The sequence below is a fragment of the Apus apus genome, chromosome 19 (genome assembly GCF_020740795.1).
Source record: "Apus apus isolate bApuApu2 chromosome 19, bApuApu2.pri.cur, whole genome shotgun sequence".
In the NCBI taxonomy this organism is placed as follows: Eukaryota; Metazoa; Chordata; class Aves; order Apodiformes; family Apodidae; genus Apus; species Apus apus.
The window spans coordinates 3,016,885-3,035,793 of record NC_067300.1 but is presented as its reverse complement, the minus strand read 5'-3'; the positions used below and the strand labels follow the sequence as shown (position 1 = coordinate 3,035,793).

The 18,909-nt window shown below is 42.4% G+C and overlaps 1 protein-coding gene across 4 annotated transcripts in view; it reads left to right on the top strand.

Annotated features, from left to right (window-relative positions):
- The window catches only part of TNC (tenascin C), a 72,982-nt gene that overhangs the window by 33,692 nt on the left and 20,381 nt on the right, over positions 1-18,909 (top strand). For 2 of the 4 annotated variants that reach the window (XM_051636727.1, XM_051636729.1), the window contains 4 exons: positions 240-329; positions 1,038-1,301; positions 11,086-11,358; positions 13,414-13,686. In XM_051636727.1, the coding sequence (XP_051492687.1) occupies positions 240-329; positions 1,038-1,301; positions 11,086-11,358; positions 13,414-13,686 (900 nt within the window). Of the gene's footprint in view, positions 1-239; positions 330-1,037; positions 1,302-11,085; positions 11,359-13,413; positions 13,687-14,777; positions 15,051-17,384; positions 17,661-18,909 lie in introns of all 4 variants that reach the window. The other 2 variants (XM_051636731.1, XM_051636730.1) reach the window with 2 other exon arrangements.

The following is an 18,909-nucleotide window of genomic DNA, read 5'->3' as shown; positions in this document are numbered from 1 at the left end:
AGTAAGCTCTTGAAAACTAGAAACTTTTGAAAATAGAAACTCTTCAAAGTAGAAACTCTTGAAAGTAGAAACTGTCTCCAACGCACAGTGCCAAAATAACAATCTCAGTCAGCAATAGTCTTTATCCTTTGGCATGTACATGGAAAAAAGATTTATTAAATTTGATTGCCTTATTTAAATAGATGACTGTAGGCATACTCCATGGACAGGAACTCATACTTCTATTCCTCATCCCTTAGGTTTGAGGCCTGGAACTGAATATGGCATTGGAGTGACAGCAGTGAGACAAGACAGGGAAAGTGCTCCTGCTACCATTAATGCTGGCACTGGTGAGTAGCTTGATCCTCCATTGTGTTCTGGAGGGAGCAGCAAGTCATGTGGAGTCACTCTAGTGTTTCTTTCCTTTCCAAGTAATTCTGTAAGAAGTATTTTAGAAACCTGTTGATTTCATTTCTGTTCCAATGGGACATTTTCCCTGGAGGGAAAGAAAAATATTTCTCCAAAGGTCTTGATCCCTGAATCTGGCTTCCTGTTCCTTGATGAGAATGTCTTAATGCTTTGGGAGTTTCATCCCCAGGTGACCTCATTAATGATAATTATGTTTACATAATTACTCTGGCCATCCTCTAATTGTGAGAGTTTCTGGCAGGAATGGTGGTTATGGTCAAAAGGTTGATCTGACAAAGGGCACAGTCTCAATGGTTGTGGTAGTTCTGACTCCCCTTCAAATCCAGGGTCTTTCTCATCATATCCCCCATTTCCCGGGTAAATTCTCTGAAGGCTTAAATTCTGCCTCTGCCTCCATGCAGTGCCTGCTAAAGTGAGTGTAAGTGAGGGAAATTTGTTCTAGTGTGGTTTGTCTGTAAAAGAGAATTTCATCATCCTCTGCTTGTATCAAGCAATGGGGCTTCAGATGTTCCAACAAACACTGAGCTGGTGCTGGACACCCAGGCTATCTGTTGTTCTGCCTACAGATGCCTGAAAAACTGTCCCAAGACATTTCAGAGATACCTCAACTTTGCTTTTTTGACCTGTAGATCTTGATAACCCCAAGGACTTGGAAATCAGTGACCCCACTGAAACCACCTTATCCCTTCGCTGGAGAAGACCAGTGGCCAAGTTTGATCGTTATCGCCTCATTTACGTTAGTCCCTCTGGAAGGAAGAACGAAGTGGAGATCCCTGTGGACAGCACCTCTTTTATCCTGCGAGGGTTGGAGGCAGGGACAGAATACACCATTAGCCTGGTGGCAGAGAAAGGCAGACACAAAAGCAAACCCACAACTGTCAAGGGTTCAACTGGTGAGTAACGGCTTTTGGTGACTGCTGTGCAGCAGGGTCATCTCATTCTTATAAGCCATGTCTGAGGAACTGCTTAAAGTCCATCAAGGTCCAGCAGAGCAGATTTAGCTCTGGCTGGTATGATAGGCTTCTCTGGGGGATAGCTGTGTATTTCCCTACTTACTGTCTTTAACTCCATGGTCTCAATGATTTCTTGCTTCTCCTCTGAGAAAACTCACAAAGAATGCAGCAATTATTTGTCCTGCAGGAAATGTAGACATCATCCTTGGGCTGGGGTTTTGTGCATTGTGTCTTATAACTTGTTTTGTTTTCTACAGCCAAAAACGAAGAGGAAGAGCAACCAGAAAGTAATTAACATTGCTTGCTCCTGCCTAATGAATTCTCTTCACAGCATGCTTCCACCCATCATGCTTCAGCTGAGTCAAGAGGGCTCTAATGTTGCCCTTTTTCTTTTTTCTCATCCAAAAGAGAGAAAGACTCCTGCTACAAATCTGGTCACCCTCACCCTTTCCATTGGATACTATGACTGTTACATTCATCTACAAAGAAGTGTTCCATTTCTGCCATTTCCATTTGTACAAACCACTCAACCGGTATCAGTGGAATATGGTTTTTATTCTTTGGGAAAGATGTCAGGAAAGTTTCTTGCCTACAGAATTATATCTTGGTATAGAAACCCAAGCCAGTTCTGAATCTTTATGTGTCATCAGGCTAAATCTTGTGAGGCAAAGCCTTGACTGCTGCAAGTAAGCAGAGACAGTTAAACCGGAATCAAATGGGCTACTATTATCCTCAGCAGTTTTTAAGATGTTTTTCCTTCTCTCCCCAAAGACCACCTCTGAAGTAAACCCATGCCAGAAGTTGTGGACTTTACAAAATAGTAACTGTGCAGCTTAACTGATCAAAACTTGTTTCATATTCCCTGCTAGTGCTCGTGCCAGCAGAACCTCTGAATGCTTTATAGAGTCAAGCAATCCAGTACAGCAGAGTGATAGGGTGTGCTGTAAACTGCAGGGAACCATCAGTACTGAATTACTTGTTTGATGCATAAGTCAGGCCTGTGTCCAACTTAAAGAACTATTAGGAAGTCTTGAGGCACACACATAAAAAAGGAAGCTAAAGGTTTATGAAGTAGGAATGAGCTGACTTTGATTTTTCCAAAGCTATCTGTGTCCCCGTCTGTCTGAAGACTGAGTGGTCTCAAAGGAAGTTTGCTCAGATGGAGAAAAGGCAGAAGCCACATGCTGTGGAATTTCATAGTCTGGTCTTTCTAGCACCAGCTTCCAAAGTCTCATGAGGTGGCTTCTTTTTTCTGGTTTGGTTTTGGGGTTTTGTTCTAAATGCATTCATCTGGACAGTGTATTTGTTTTAAGTCTTTAGTCAGAGCAGCCAGGAAACAAAGAGTTCTCTGCAGTGGGCTCCTTAGAAGCAGCAGTAGTTGACACAGCCTGGCTCTGTGACCTTCCTCCTCTGTAGGAATGGGCATATCCAAACACATAAACTCAGGGAAGAAAAAACACTCTGCAAGCCTGTGGACTATAAGTAAAGAGGTCTCTTCTTCAGTTTACTTTTTTGTTCACCCTGCAGTCAGTCCTCTTTATCCATGTTCCTAGTACCTGGGAGGTCCTGAAGTCCTCAGGCTAAGTCAAACAAGCTTGTAGTTTTAGTCCCTCTTGCAGAGCTATGGGGACCTCAGGTTCATTGCACTGCTGGGAAGAATGCTTGGAGCAACCAGGGAGAGAGGAATGATTGGAGTGGAAAATGCCAGTAACATGTCTAGGACTGGGCTAGCTTTTCTTCTTGGGTGGAGGAGACAATCCTACAGTTTAGAGGGGCAAGTGCCATCCCTGCTGAACAAGGCAGTCAGGGACTGGAGAAGGACCAAGAACTTTGCTTTTCAGAGTTTAATTTGCTTCTTCAGATGACCAGTTTTCCACCTTATATTCTGCCCAGCCTCTTGATTGTTCCATCAGGTTTCTCTGCCTGCAGGTATTCAGGAGGTTTCCATACAATATTTTTATTTGCTTGCATAGTGAGCAATCCCATCACTGAAGGTAGAGCTTCTTTCAGCCTCAGAGCTAAAGATCTTCTTCTGGTGCCTCCTTTCACCTCTCACATTCTTCCTCTTATCTTTTTGTATGTATCAACTCTCCCCACACAGACAGCTGAAACATTCTGAGCTCATGAATCTCTAGCAAAGGACACATCACAAAATCTTCCATAGTATAGGATGGCAGCCTTCTGTTGCTTCTGTCTCTTCATATGGATGAAGTGCATCTCAAGTGACAAAGGTTTTTTTAGTTGATGTCCATGATTCTGCATTTGAAGGATGGTAAAGATTATGAAGTGAACAGTTTGCTAAATGTTGTTTTGTTTTACTGAAAAGACTGAATATTTCACACTGCCATTTCCTTGTTTGTTTCTTTGTAGCTCTATATAGCCTAACCCTAACACAGACAATGACTCCTGAGGCAGTAGAGCTTTCTGGCCCTGGGAGCTTTCTTGCTCCAGAGGGCCTCAGAGATGCAGGAAGATATGCTGAGGGACCTTGTGGTCTCAAGGGTAACAGATCACAGCTTTAGTGTCTCATGGTGTGTGAATACAGGAGTCTACAGTAGTTTTGTGGTGGAGTACAAAGAAGTGTCTTTGGCAGTTGGGCCCCCTGCAGGAACCTCCCTGCCCAGAGAGTCCCTGGGTGCTGTGATTGATGGTCTCCAAGCTAACACTTCCTATAAAATCAAGGTGTATGGATTGGCTGGAGAACAGCACTCGTCTCCTCAGGAAGCTGTGGCTACAACAGGTACCTCCTTTCCATTATTACTGTTGGTATAACAAACTGGGATACTGCTTATTTGTTAGAGATCCCACCCAGCATCACACTAAGGTTTTGATTTAGGACCACTTCATATATCGAAGAAAATGAGCCATTTTACTAGTTGGAGGGACCTTCCTGGCAGCATGTCTTGAGAATGTTACATCAGATGAACAGCTAATTTGTAGGGTGAGCACACACCCCAGCTCTGAGGAAGCTGAGCAGTCAGACTGCAGCTTTGTTCTTTCTTGCTCTGCTTCTGGATCACTGCCTGCATAGCACAATGTGGGTCCTGGAGGAGGAGGGATGGTAACACATCAGGCATGAGAGGCCTGTGGAGAAAAATGAGTGGACATTAAAGAAATCAAGTGCCAATCTCAAATTCCTCTGCTGAAGGACCCAGACTGTACAGCAACTGCTGATGAATCGTGGCTGTGATATAGTCTTGCATCTGGAAGTGAGTTGCACAGAGGAGTATGGCTTGGAGAAGCAACCTTTCCATTCTGTTGAATGTTTTTCAGAAGATTTATTCTGTTTACCCAAGACCCTTGTATGTGTTTTACGTCAATCCCTCTTCCTCTCCTGGCTTCTACTAATCTTAGATTGCACCACCCTTTTTTATACAAACCTAAAGAAACATTTGGAAGAACGATTAGGTGAGGCAGTTCAATGGGAAATTACAGGGCTGACCACTGGAAAAATACATTTGACAATAAAAAATGTCCATTTCTTCAGCTGATTCCTCTGCTAAAAATACCTGGAACTTGACTTCACCACGAGGATTTTTACTGGTAGCTACTGTAGAATTTCTGGCTTGTGACACACTGCAGTGCTTGCTTTATGGAAGTCAGAGGTGCACAGGCACTGGAAGTCCAGTTTCATCAGTGGGTTGAGAGAGGAGAAAGTCATTTAGCCAAAGGGGGCTGAAATGGATGCAAGCACATTAGTAGGCCATCGTGTCTTACAGTGTGCTTGGGTTGATTAGAGACTCTGGAGTGAAACTGGCCCTTCTTGGAAAAGAATATAAAAGCCAAAAGACAGAAGCAAGAAGTAATTTGCAGTGCTGTTTGCTCCAACCCAAGCAACAGGAAATGTCCTGGCAGGACATTAACATTCTTTTTTATAGAATTGCCAGTGAAGCATTACAATGGAATTCCTCAAAAGGCCAGCAACAGCAACATAGACATATTTAGGCCATATTCAGTCTCAAGATTTTACTAAGAGAATAATATTGAGAAGTATTCCAGACTGAGAAAGAGCATATGTTTGTTGACTGTGCAGTTTCCCTTCTACAGAGCTTCCAGTTCTTTGGCATCTCCTATTCATTCATCTTGCCACCATGAATCATTCTAGCTGGATGTCATCCACCCACCTAAGGGCTTCTAGAGCTCTGTCCCTTCTCCCCATCTATTTCTCTTGTTGCTAAGTCAAGTGTTTGAATTCTATGGGTAGCATTAGCCTACAGTTGATTGTTTCCCACATTTTCCATTATCTGTTACAGTATTCTGTCTGCTAAGCAATGAGGACTGAGACTGTGGTATCAGAGAATTGTTCATCTGTTCATATAATATTCATTTTTCTGTTGTGTGTTTGTACACAAAGCCATATATTCCTCTACACACGGGTTTATGTGTGTCTGTAGAGGGTAGAACACTCTTTTTGATCCACAAATTAATTTGTGGAGCTGTTAAACCCAAGGTAAAATTCAGAATTAGGTCTGAAAAAAAACCCCATCAGCAGTAATGTAACTATTTATAATTAACTATACTCCATGAGACAATCTGTACATGGTAGATTGTCAATGTGTACATGAGTTGTCAAAGATGGCACAATAAAATTAACCCACTTGTGGCAGAAAAAATTCTGAATTACATGCCAAGTAGGTGGTTGGCCTCTCAGTTTTTGTATAATGCAGCTGAACTGTTGCTTTAGCTCCTGCCCAGATCAGAGAAGCCAAGTCCTCCTGTGGTTACACTGTAGCTGGGAGGAATCTGGGAGAAATGGCAGTAGGAGTGGTCAGGGAAAAGAGAAAACAGATTTCACTAATAAACTTTTCACAAGGTCTTCTCAGGGATCCTCAGTATATCAGAAGCATCATGCCAGCCTTGTTTTCTTTTTCTTCTTGCCTTGAATTTTTGTATGTTTTGTCCTCAGTTTCCAATTCTGGTGCTATGGCAGTTTCCCAGTGGGACCATTCACAGCATGGAGCTGTACCAGTGTTATGTGCTGCTGCCCTTTCCTCCCCACTGTCTGGTCATTCTGCCTGTGTGTGTCTTCCACAGAAATACTTCACAGCCAAGCCCAGCTACCACTGTGCATGTTAAGCAGACAACCTTAAGGCTGAACAAGTATCAGTGCACTTGCTTGATGCCATAGTTTTTTGCCTGTTCCCAGGACAGGAAAGAGCTGGTTGGCATCTACTTGTGCACAAGCAGTGGAGTCACAGAGGCTCTTGGTTCCACACTGCATGTTCTCCTGCTTTGGCCCATGAGCTCAGTTACCCTGGTGCATTTAGATAACAGCTTTGACAGTCCTTTACTGAGATAAGGGGAATTATTCTAGTGGGTACTATTGTGGGTATGTTGGTGTGATGATAACAGGGCTGTCTTCACATTGTACCATATGTAGGGCCTGCTTCAGATCATGTCTTGGGGTAATTTAAGGTGGGCTCTTACCTAAGTCAAGAATATCCATGATTTATGTAAATATAAACACCTGTTTGACTCATGGCTTTTCTCCTTCCTGGATATTAAGCAGAAAACAATGCTTTTATGTCTGTATTTCTCCCAAGAGTATATTTTCAAGGTAACATTACTGCATTTATTTGAAACAAAATCCTTAATTGACCTTTGTCCTCTGAAAACTATTTTTTTCTGATACATGTGTAAATTTGGAGACAGATACTGAATCCAGAGTGTATATTTGTGCTGTTCTGAGTGATGCTGGTAGATGACTTGCACTCTCTTGATTGAATGCAAGTGGAGCATGAAAGCCAGGCAGTCTCTGAGGTGTGAAATGGTGTGGTTTTTCACTAACGAGGAGATAATTCTGCATGTCAGAAAAATCACCTGCCTGTTGCCTTGAAGCTGAGATCAGAAACACATTCTCTGTGATCTCTATAGTTGTCAAATTTTCAGAATTTGACTGTGCTTCAGGGTATATTCACAGATCATTCAGCATGTTGAAGGCCAAGTCTTTTTCCTTTCTGTTCCTTTGGATCTCTTTAAAGAAAGATTGCTCATGTTCTTTCTATCCTAGTTTTTAGGTGAGGGTGTGTGTTTCTCCTAGCTTTTATTGAAAATTCTGTATGTATCCAGATGGATAACTCCTCAAAGCCTGATTTGAATTGGGTAAGATGAGATTCAGCATACTTCTGCTGTGGCTGATTTCTCAATCTGATTTCAGATGTGCTTGTAACATTTGGCATGAGTTCCCTTTAGTGTTTGTATCAGAGGGAATAACTGGCATGCTGGAGTAAGGATACAAGGCATGTTTGAGAGATGTAGGGTTCAAATCCTCACTGATGTGAACTAGCAAAGTTGTGTGGAGGTAGTCAAGGTGTGCTGATTTATATCAACTGAGGATGTGCCCATTTCTCTGCTGGAAGCATTGCAGCTCAACTCTGTGTTCCATAGTTATTGCTCTGGACCTGCTAGTTAGTGTGGTGGTGTGAGAACCATGCTGTGCTTGGTGATGCTACATTTGCTTGTGGCCTGGATTCAGTCTCCAAAAAAAAGAAGGACCCACCAGTTTGTTTCTCTTCATAGAGTTCTTTATTGCAAAGCACACAAACTGCTTTGTAGCAGATCTTAGCTGTCTTTTTGGCATATTTGGGGGTTTATTATCAGGAAGTTTTAACTGGTAATTTACCTCTGTTTAGCACATCTAGTCACAACACCTGGAGAATCAAACAATGAAACATTATTTAATCCCACCAGTCCTGCACCTACAGAGCTAAGTAATTTAACAGATCCTGGCACTGACTCTGATTCTTTGCTTTTTGTGTCCACTGACCTTCCCATCTCAGAAGCCACTGGTGCTGTTCATGACCTTAAGATTAAACACGGGACTTCCAGTAGCTTCACCCTGTCTTGGGCAGTACAGGATCAGGTATTTAATCAGTTCTTTATCACTCTGAAAGACCTGTCCAGTTCAAACAGAACACAGGAAATCTTTTTGCCAGAAAACCATCAAGAAACAGAAATGACTAATCTCACAGCTGGCACACAATACCAGATTAACCTCCATGGAAGCACTCAAGGTCAGCTCTCTTGGTCCCTGGAAGCCCTAGCTGCTACAGGTATTTTCTACGGATTCATTAGCCATATGTTCTTCTTCTTTGAAGTACAGACCTTCATTTTCCTACTGCAGTTCCACTACAGAAATGCTAGGCTCTGTGGGTGATGCCTTTCTTCTTAGTTTTGTCTTTTTCTTCCTTTTGCATGGGATAAAACTCTTCTTGGTATGGAATGAGGGCGTGGAATGGTGCAGCATGAGCAATGCCCCATGTACCTTGTAAAGGGTTGTAACATCAATTCTCTCTTTTCAAATTGCATGCCAAGAAAGACATTGATGCATCTGTTGTTTACAAGGCACGTGAAAATAGTGATGCTGCAGGCATTTATCTGGATTGTGGTTCAAACACAAGAAAGATTGCAAGAAGGTTGAGTCTGCAGCATTGGCATGGAAGTGGTGATGTCGGAGGAAAAAAAGATTGTAACACATTGGGAGTACACCTTTTTGAAAACTTCTTCCTCTTATCAATTTTACATTAATTTCATGAGGAAAACAGACACGTAGCCACAGGGCTCAGTTCAATAATGATCGAAATACCAGTGTGTATGTTCATATCTGGAGAACCTGGCTGGAGAACCCAGCTGGAGACCAATGACTGAACCTGTCCATCACCCAAAACCCAATTCACAATGAGAGATAAAATACTTACATAGAAACACAGAGAATATTTCAAATCTACTACAAAGCTGGAGCAGTCTCACCTCTCAATGGTTTATTGTCTCTTTTTTTTTAAATGTAAGAAACATCATCCCTTGATATGATTTGCCATGACATTGTGATTGTTTTGTCATATGTGTTGGATGTTTTAAGGATGAGGTTTTTGGAGGTCTCCAACAGTTGGTGCATGTGTTTGAGAATCTCTTGGTCCCTGGAGATGAAGCATGATGGGGTTGTGTGCACTTCCATTTCAGAAATGCATGAGGAAAAAGTGGGGAGAAAAGGGACTCTGCATCTTGGAAGTGAATGAAACTGAGCACTCTTGGGAGAAACCTGATTGCTTTTAAGCTGTGATGATTACTGCATTACTTACTATAACCAAGCTTTTACTTGAAAGATTTTACTTTACTATAACTTTTGATTTTGTTTCAGTTTCATTTTAAGGAATTACGTTGGCTCTCGTTGGTTTTGTTGCTATCAAAAGATTGTTATTTCTGACACAACCAGGTCCTGCCTTCTCTTTTTCAGCTAAATGGTGTACTTTTGACAGGATTAATGATTTCACTCCATGATTCTCATTTCTGTTCCTGATAAAGCGAAACAGCTCTGGATTAATTAATACTGAATTTCATTGTGTTGTTTCATAAACAGTCTCTTTTTTCTAACAGGATAGGAAAAGCTCATCAAAACTTCTGTGTTCCTGAGTAGTAACAATTTGCTATACATTTGTGAATCTCACTGAAGAAAATTGATCATGAGTGCCCAACCTCTGGGAACACACCCCCAGCTGCCTCTCTAAGGCTCCATCTATGCACCAAACATACAATGAGCACTCTGGTTTTTAACAGGGTCAAAATTTATATGAGGAATTTTGATGAGTCTAATTTTAATTTAATCCAAGGCTCCTTTACCATTTGCCATAAAATTTGCATAAAACTTCAAGGTCAAATTTACAACTGAAAAATCAGATTGATTTCCCTCCATGCATGGTGGTTTTATAAATGCTTACTCGTGCAGTTTGGGATTATGATTATAATGCTTCTGTGTTGACAATGCAAGCAGACATGAAAAGTGGTAGGAAGTCATCACACTCCTCAGGCCAATGATAGATTATATGGCAAGATTTTCCATGTAGGAAAAAAGAGAAAAAAAAAAAGTTATTAATGTTTCCTTTCCCCATATGACTGCTAATTTTAATGAATCAGTTGTATTTCCTCTGTAACAGAGAACTTTCTATTCTTGCAAAGAAAATCACCTAAACTTTCAGATTACAACTGCATCATAGAGTTAGTTCTGATGCTTCCAGCTTCCTTGGCCACCCCTGTGATGGCTTGTGAGAATTCTGCTTTCTGGGAATGCAGATTTCAATTCTAGATGACAATCAGAAACTCTGCAAATCTAAGCTTGAGTGCCCCCAGGAAGATTTTGTGGAGAGAATAGTTTAATGTAAGGAAGACAATAAGCTGAAGGCATGTAGACATGGAGGAATTTTCACTTTCATTATTGTTTTGGATTGGAAGTAGTTTGGAAGGATAAATAGCATCCTTCATGTGGACACAACTAAAAGCATAAACATCTGATTCCCAAGTACTGCAAACTCAGTGTTGTCTGACCCTTACAACAGGCATTATTGTAGTATTCACAGTCACTTTGTAACAGCAAACACTGAGTTATTACTAGTGCAGTAAAGTGGTTATAGGAACACTTACTTGTCTCATAGGGAGTTGTAATTAATGTTGGCAAAACACTTGCAGCTGTGAGATGGTCTATAAGCTGCTTTCTGTAAGCAGTTTTTAGCCTTAATGTGGTTATTATTTATTATTACAGTTCTTTTCTTACTGTTGTTTCTCTGAAGAGACTTTCCAAATTATCTGGGGCAGCTGAGAACTCAAAGTGTGTATGTGGGTGCATGTCCCTGTCACTGACTGCAAGGGAAACTCATTAACACAGAACTTCATTGAACCTCATCGCCACTCATCTGTAATTTGAGTAACTAATTGATTCTTTGTCCCTATTCAGAGGAGGAACCTGAGCTTGGAAAATTATCAGTATCAGAGACTGGCTGGGATGGTTTCCAGCTCACCTGGACAGCAGCAGACGGGGCCTATGAGAACTTTATCATTCAGGTGCAGGAGTCCGAGAACCCCGAAGAAACCTGGAATATCACAGTCCCAGGGGGACTGCGTGTTGTGAATGTTACAGGTCTCAAGGCCAACACACCTTATAACATCACACTTCATGGTGTGATTCAAGGCTCCAGGACCAAACCCCTTTCTGTTGAAACCGCGACAGGTACCTTTTCAAGTCACCCATCCAGTCTCCTGGCTCCCCTTCCTTGCTGCCAGGGATGTGAGCCAGAGCTATTGCAAGAGCTTGGCAAAGCTTGCTCACTTGGTTGGTTTTGCATGGGGTGCACTGGACTCATTAAAGCTTGGCTGAACATCTCTGGCCTGAAAATGTCTCATGAGCAGACTTTCCAATAGGAGTCTCAGTGCCCTCATGGAACCCTTCACTTTTAGGGATGGTTTTTCCCCCCTCACCTCAGAATGGCTGTTTGGTTCCTTGCATTCACTTTTCTCCTGGTTGACACTAACAGCAAACCCAGCTGGCTGTTGCACATGATCAGGAAAGCCCAAGTTGCCTTGTAAAATTATAAAAATCCATTCATTATAGCCCAGATAATCAAAGCCCAAGACCGTTTGGTTTTTACCTTCAGAAGCTTCCTCTGAAATCAGGTAAATTAGCCTGAAATTACACTGGCTTCTGTGTAAATGCAAACTTGGGTATGGTTTGTGCATCTGATTCAAGGGCAAAGACAGAAACCTTCTATATGTTCTCATATAGAAAAGAGCACAAATTAATTCCTGCCAAGGGTAGTGTCTTACATTAAGCCATATAAGGTTGTTAAACAGTGTCTGAAATATGTCTGAAAAAGATTTAATGCAAGAAGACCAAGTTCAGCAGAACTACCCTGGCATAAAACTGACCTAAATGAAGGAAGCCAAGCCCTGCATTGAAACTAACCAAAAGCCACAAGAATAGTTTTCTGGCTGATCCTGTGAAAGGTAGCAGTTTCCAAGGAAAGCTTATCATGAGCTGTATCTGTGAAAGACAAACATCTACTTATGTCCATCCTGTGTGGCTCACTGATTCCTCCAAGTGGTAGGAGCATTGGTAATGAACAGAGTATGAATTAATTGGCAACAAAGGGACACCAATGACTCTTCCTTCAAGTAACCTCTTGTAGACAAAATCTGCTGCCTCTGGGCTTCCTTACAGACCTTTGCAACCTCCTGTAATTGTGAGACAGCCAGAGCTTGCTTAGATGTGATTCCCCCAAGAAGTTATTACCAGCATGGAAGGGGATAAAACCACACATAAGAACTAAACAAAAGCTCTACTGAGAGGCAGCAGAGCTTGCTTGTTTCAATAATGCTTTAAGCAGCCTGGCTTGGGTAGAAATGTGTCTGGCACAAGGTACTTGCCTTGGGCTGTGTCCTGCTGCAGGCTAGAAGTTCTGTGCTTGGAGAGTCCCGAGGGTGAGCTGGCAGCAGATTGCCATTGAAAACAGACAAACGTGGCTGGACAGAGGAGGCTGCACAGGGACAAACATGAAAACAGACCTCGTGGGTGTCCTGCCTAAATGTGCAATGTGCTCTCTTTTTATAAACTTCATGAAAACAGCAGAAGATGCCCTGCTGAGGTTTTTCCTTCTCTTTCTGAGTCATACTCAGTACCCAGCCTTTCAAAATTCTCCCTTCTGGGGACTTCCAATTGTAAGAATTTTCAGAGTCTTCCTGTAACACATCAAGGATGTCTACAGGGAAGAAGAAACCCCAAGGCAGCTATCACTGTTTTGCATTTTGGCTCCAGCTCCAAAATGACATGCCAGCTTTCATAGGCTTAAGCTGAAAGGTAAAGTAGAAGAGCAAACAAACCACAACTTTTCCTTTGGATAAAGCAATAGCTCTAGTTTTAGCTTCTCCTAAAACTGGGAGCTGACTTTTCTGAATGTCCTGGGGACATTCAGAAAAGTTCTTTTGCATCTGCTTCCATGCTCAGACCTCAAAGATGCATGGCTGCTCCTGGAGGTAAAAGGAAAAAAGCTTTAAAGCCAAAGCTTTAAAGCCTGTTTTATTTTTATTTGTTTCTTGTTTAACATTTAGAGATGCTTTCATTTGATTCTTCCCCTTAATACCTGTCTGCTTGTAGCAAGCTTTTACTCAAACCCTTTTCTCCAGTGGCAGCTTGGAGTGCTGGCCAGCATGAGCAGAGAGAAGCACAGTGTTTCTGAGCAGGAGGAGGTGCAGGGCTGTTCCCTCTGACCACTGTTGTTTCCCTCCTCAGGAGTGCCCCCAGAAGTTGGTGAGCTAACCGTTTCCGACATTACTCCTGAAAGCTTCAACCTTTCCTGGACAACCACCAATGAGGACTTCGACATCTTTACTATTGAAATTATTGATTCTAACAGGTTGCTGGAGCCCATGGAGTTCAACATCTCAGGCAATTCAAGAACTGCTCATATCTCAGGGCTTTCCCCCAGCACTGATTTTATTGTCTACCTCTATGGGATCTCTCATGGTTTCCGCACACAGGCAATAAGTGCTGCAGCTACAACAGGTATATAAAACCTACCTCAATGCTAACTCTCCTTTCTTCTAACTCTTCCTTACAGGTTGTGCCCCTTTCCCTGCCCTCAGTCTATCCATTACCAAATCCTCTACCTCATTGTTTGACACCTTCTAAGGAAGACCTGCAGGAGACATTTTGAACTGTGAAAGTTAACCCACCATCCCATCCAGCAAAGTCAGTCAATCCCATTGTAGTGTAATTTCATTAACACAATAAGTTTACTCTTGTTCAAAATTTAAGGTTGGGGCAACCCCTGGCACAGAGGAGAAGCAAAACATTTCCCAAGAACCAAGTGGGAGATGATTCATTATTTTAGCCTTGCAGTGTGTGTTTGCAGCTGTCACACAGCAGAGAAGAGAGACACTGTTTCTCTCAGATAAGCTGATTTCTAGATACAGGTTTTTTTCCCGAATCTCTAAATAGATTTCAGAAACATTTCAGTCTGTGGCAGCAGACTCCTAGAAGGCAGGTGCATTGCTTGAATTCAGCTTCAGAATTCAGTTTACATTGGATGTGAGATTGAAAGAGTCCATTTGACTTGATGTTGACGAAGGAAATAGGCTGGCATGCAGTTGTTGGCACATCACACATCTTGAGGTTTTACAGTTGAGAGGTTTTTGCAGGAAAGGCAAGGAAGGTAAATGTTTGATGTGCTGTAGCCAGTTACAGTACGGAAGTGAAGGAGAGGACTCGACTACAGAAGCACAAAGTGCATTACAGGCAGTTAATAACTCATGCTGTGATCATTTAATATGTCTACCAAATTTTGCCTGCTGACATGGTCCTAGGAGAAGTTGTCACAGCAATAGATCAACATGGTCAGAAAATCAAATTTCAGTGATCAGCTCACAGAGAGGTAGGATTTCTAACATTAACAGATTGTGAATATCTTCACTGAATCACGGGTAACATCAGCAGTATGACTGCAAGGGTGGTGCTATGAAAAGTATTGAGAAACACAAAGCTAGAGGACCTGTGTGACCTGTGGCTTGTGTGAATTCAAAGTTTTGTATGATTTTATTTTGTTGCCTTGGGTTGTAATAATTTCAATACATTTCCATTTGTTTTTCTTCCCATAGTAGAGGAGCCTCTCCTTAGCAAACTCAGTGTTTCAAATGCTACCTCAGACAGCATGTCATTCACGTGGGAAGCACAGGACAATACCTTTGACCATTTTATTCTAGAAGTCAGAAACTCTGACTTCCCTTTGGACTCCCTGGTGCACACTGTGCCAGGAGCTTCCCGGCGCTATGTAGTCACCAGCCTCAAAGCTGCCACTAATTACACTGTCCAACTCCATGGTGTAATTGATGGGCAAGGTGGTCAGACCTTGACAGCACTGGCAACCACAGGTATTTCACTGTTTCAACTTCAAGGTTTGCTTTTTTCTCTTCTATCCTTTGCTGTCCACCGAACTGCTCTAAAACGTGGCTCCAACTCAGCATCCTTCCTTTGATAAATTATAGGCTGGTCACCATGAGGGGAGGCTGAAACTCTCTGAGCCTGAGAGCACTTGGAAAAAGAGAGATGTAAGATAATGGAAAAGGCTGAAAAAGTGTCCCAGCATTAAGGGAGCCAGTAGTAAACCATGGTTGGTTTCTTTATATATACACTTATCTGCAAGTTCTGTGTATATATAATTGACTTGCTCCAGATGGTTAATCCTTTTCAAGGAGTGTCTTTGCACTTGATCTGGAATAAAGTTCTTCTTCATCTCATCCTCACTTGCCTTCATGTGGGTGGGAAGCCTTCATGTCTTTGTCAGCCTGGAGAGGCACTTGCATGCCATCCTGGTTCTTTGTTCTTACAACCAATTGTCATCCAAGACGTTTGCATCTCTTGTGGGAATTTCATGCAGCATGTTAAATGACCAACCAAAACTGCATGGAGTGGTCTGGCCAACTTGTGTTGGTTCCAAGGTTCTTCTCTGCCTCTTATTTTGATGTGTTTCCAGCAGAAAGCAGGGATCAAAAACCAAGTTCAAACTTTCTTGATGGTCAGCCCACCACTCTGTCACTTGCCTTGTTACCTTTGAGTCTCTAAGGCTTGTTTCACTGGATGTCAGAGCTTTTCCTGTGGCAATAGTGATTCCAGGATGGCAGGAGATCACTAAGACTTGCCTGAAGAGACAATTTCAACTTCTTTTGCATGTAGTGTTCTTTGGAGTCTGGGTGTCATGACGCGAACGTGCCTGCCTGGATGCAAGTGGCATGTGAAGGAATGTGGCCATTTCAGGATGAGGTTGGAAAGGACCAGTTTGTCCTCTCTGACCTGCATGCGGGGCTGATGGCTCCATGCTCGGTTTCACTCTGTCCTCCATCCAAGCATGTTTGCTTTGTGGATATTGTCTCATCTCCTCCCTTGTCTTCAGAAGTACCATGCTTACATGGTGACATCTTCACTGTCAGCCATGAAGGCATTGATGGTCACTGGTTGACAGCATGACAACAGCATGTGTCCTTAATTGGGGTCACTTGGATTCACCTGATCCTAGACAGTTCCAGAGAAGAGAGTGAACTATTATTTAAAGTCTTACAATGAGGGACGGGGGTAAAAGTTGGAACACCTTGCAGCAGTTCATCTTTTAGTTAAGAGAAGGATTTCATCATTTCACTGTTCTCTTTGTCAGTCGGATACATCTTTCTTACTTTTCTCCCAGCATGAATCACTGACATCATTATTTTCTGTATCTAACTGGCTGCATTTGCCAAGGTGTTCATGATTTATACTCAATTGGCAAGAGATGAACCAGAAAATCAACCTTGAGGGCAGGCACAGGCTTCTCTGACCACCTGTGACTTCTGGGCCATGTTTGTGCTCTCTCTAATGAGTTTGTAATGATTTTATGCTAAATGGAATAGATTTAAAACAAGAGGGGTAAGGAGCTGTCCCCCTCCTGAAGCCTGAAGGCCAAGTTTCTCCTTTGGCAGGGGAAACAATTTCAATTTCCTCTAGCAGAAAAGTCAAGTCTTTGCTTCTTAAGGAAGTGCTCTGACCACTGAACAGTCAAAAAGGAGAGCATCAACAGTGCTGGGGGGAATTTTTATTCAGCCTATTAGATGTTCTCTGATTGTGCCTGATCAGAGGATGAGGAACACCTTATCTCTGGAGTCCAGGGAGGTTTTGGCCTGAGATTAGTGCTGAGATAATCACTGTTAGGATTGAAACCCCTCATAAACTTAAGGGTCCAAAAATAAAAAAATATCTGCAACTCCAGACAACAGAAACACTAAACAGAAGCTGAACTGGGATTTAGAGGATGTTTGGTTCGGACTCACCCTAATCCCTGCCCAAATCCTGCTTCCTACTTTGGAATAGTTGTGGGTTTATATTCCCATCAAATTCCCAGCATGGAATTCTTATAATTTTATGGTTTTATCACAGGACTGGACATTGCTGGTACTTCTGTGAATCACCCCACATTTCATTAAGAAAATGGAGTTCACTTAGGAAAATTGAATGAAAAACTAAATTAAAAGGCAGCACTAATTTCAGTGGCTTCTTTCCAAAACCTGACAAAGTAGCTCTTGCAATGTTCCCCTTTTTATTTTCCTTCAACCACTGCAAAAAAACAAAAAAAAAGGCTAAAAGTTGTAGCCTTCTCTTCAAGCACCTACAAACCCCCCCTGCCAGCCCCCTGCCCTGGAGTAACGCTGTCTCTTCACCTGTGTTCCTCTCTCCCTCAGAGGCTGAGCCACAGCTGAGCACGCTCACACTCACAAACGTTACCCCTGGCAGCTTCAACCTCTCCTGGACCACAAGAGATGGGCCTTTTGCCAAGTTTGTTATACACGTTAGAGATTCCCAGGCAGCACAGGAAGCCCAGGAGCTCACGGTGGCGGGAGGTGCTCGCAGCGCCCACGTCTCAGGCCTGCGAGATGACACTGCTTATGACATTAACATTAAGGGGACCACCAGTGCAGGTGTCCACACAGAGCCTCTCACTGCTTTTGTCATGACAGGTACCTGCTTGAGGCATTGCAATCTGTTTATTGGCTTAGAAAAAATGATATTCCAACATGGATGAAAAGAAGGACTCTCTACAGCACTGAATATCTTGTCCAGCAACAATGGTTTGATTTGCAAGCTTAGTGCAAAGATGGGTCAGACCAGTCATGTTGATCTTAAAAAATATTACTAGTTTAAAGTGAGTTAAGAGCCCTTTGGAGTCTTTCTCCAATGTCTATTAAATTTTTTTAAACTCCTGGAATTTGAAAAATTTACCTAATACTCAATAGTTGTATGTGAAGGATCTGGAGAGGACTGGATTTTGTCCCCTCAGCACAGCCCTTATGTCTGAATATATTGGCCAGATTTTAACTAGAACTGGTTGTACATCCTGTGCCTTCTAGATGATCAAATAAATGCCACAGAGTTTGCCTTCTATCCAGTACGTGGGCAGTGTGTGCTACTAGGGCTTGTCACATAGACATATGGACACCAAAAACAGGATTAATGGAGAAACTTTTTTTGTCAAAAAACTCCAAAAAACTCCATTTTTCTTTTCTCTTCATTAACATGCAACAAGAACATGAGTTGCAGTAGCAGCATCCCTCACAGCACCTGCCCTGCCACCTTCTGTGAAAGGCAACATCCACGACCATTTTCCTTCAGGCAAATAGTTGCATTTTGCACCAGTTCTGGTCAGTTCTAGGAGAGTGGTGGAGTCACCATCCCTGGAGAGATTTCTGTGCTGTGTAGATATGGCACTGAAGGACATGGTTTAGTGGTGGCCTTGGCATTGCTGGGTAAACTATTGGACATGATGATCTTAAAGGTCTTTTCCAACCAAAACAATTCCATGATGTTCAGTCACACAGGCAGAAACAGTCCTTTCAAACCCCTGCTTTCAAAACCCCTGCTCTTCTGCTCTACCAGAGCACAAATGCTTCCTTTTTGAAAAGAAATCATGGATGTTGGTGTTTTGAGAGGAAGGTTCTCAGAGCTAGATAAACATGTGGCACTCTCTAGACAGCAGAAGGCTGTGCCAGCAGTTCACATAAACCTGCTTGGTTTAGAGACCTGGTGTTGACACCTATCCCAGGAAAGTGACTTCAGCATTTTGGGATTTTAATTTCTTTAACAACCCTCCCAGAGACCAAACCAAAATACGACTCTTTAGGGTTGTTTGATAAGAAACAGGTAAGCTACAAAAATGTGTCCAAATTGAGTAAATTTGACCTGATCCTCTGGCATCCAAATGTGTAAACA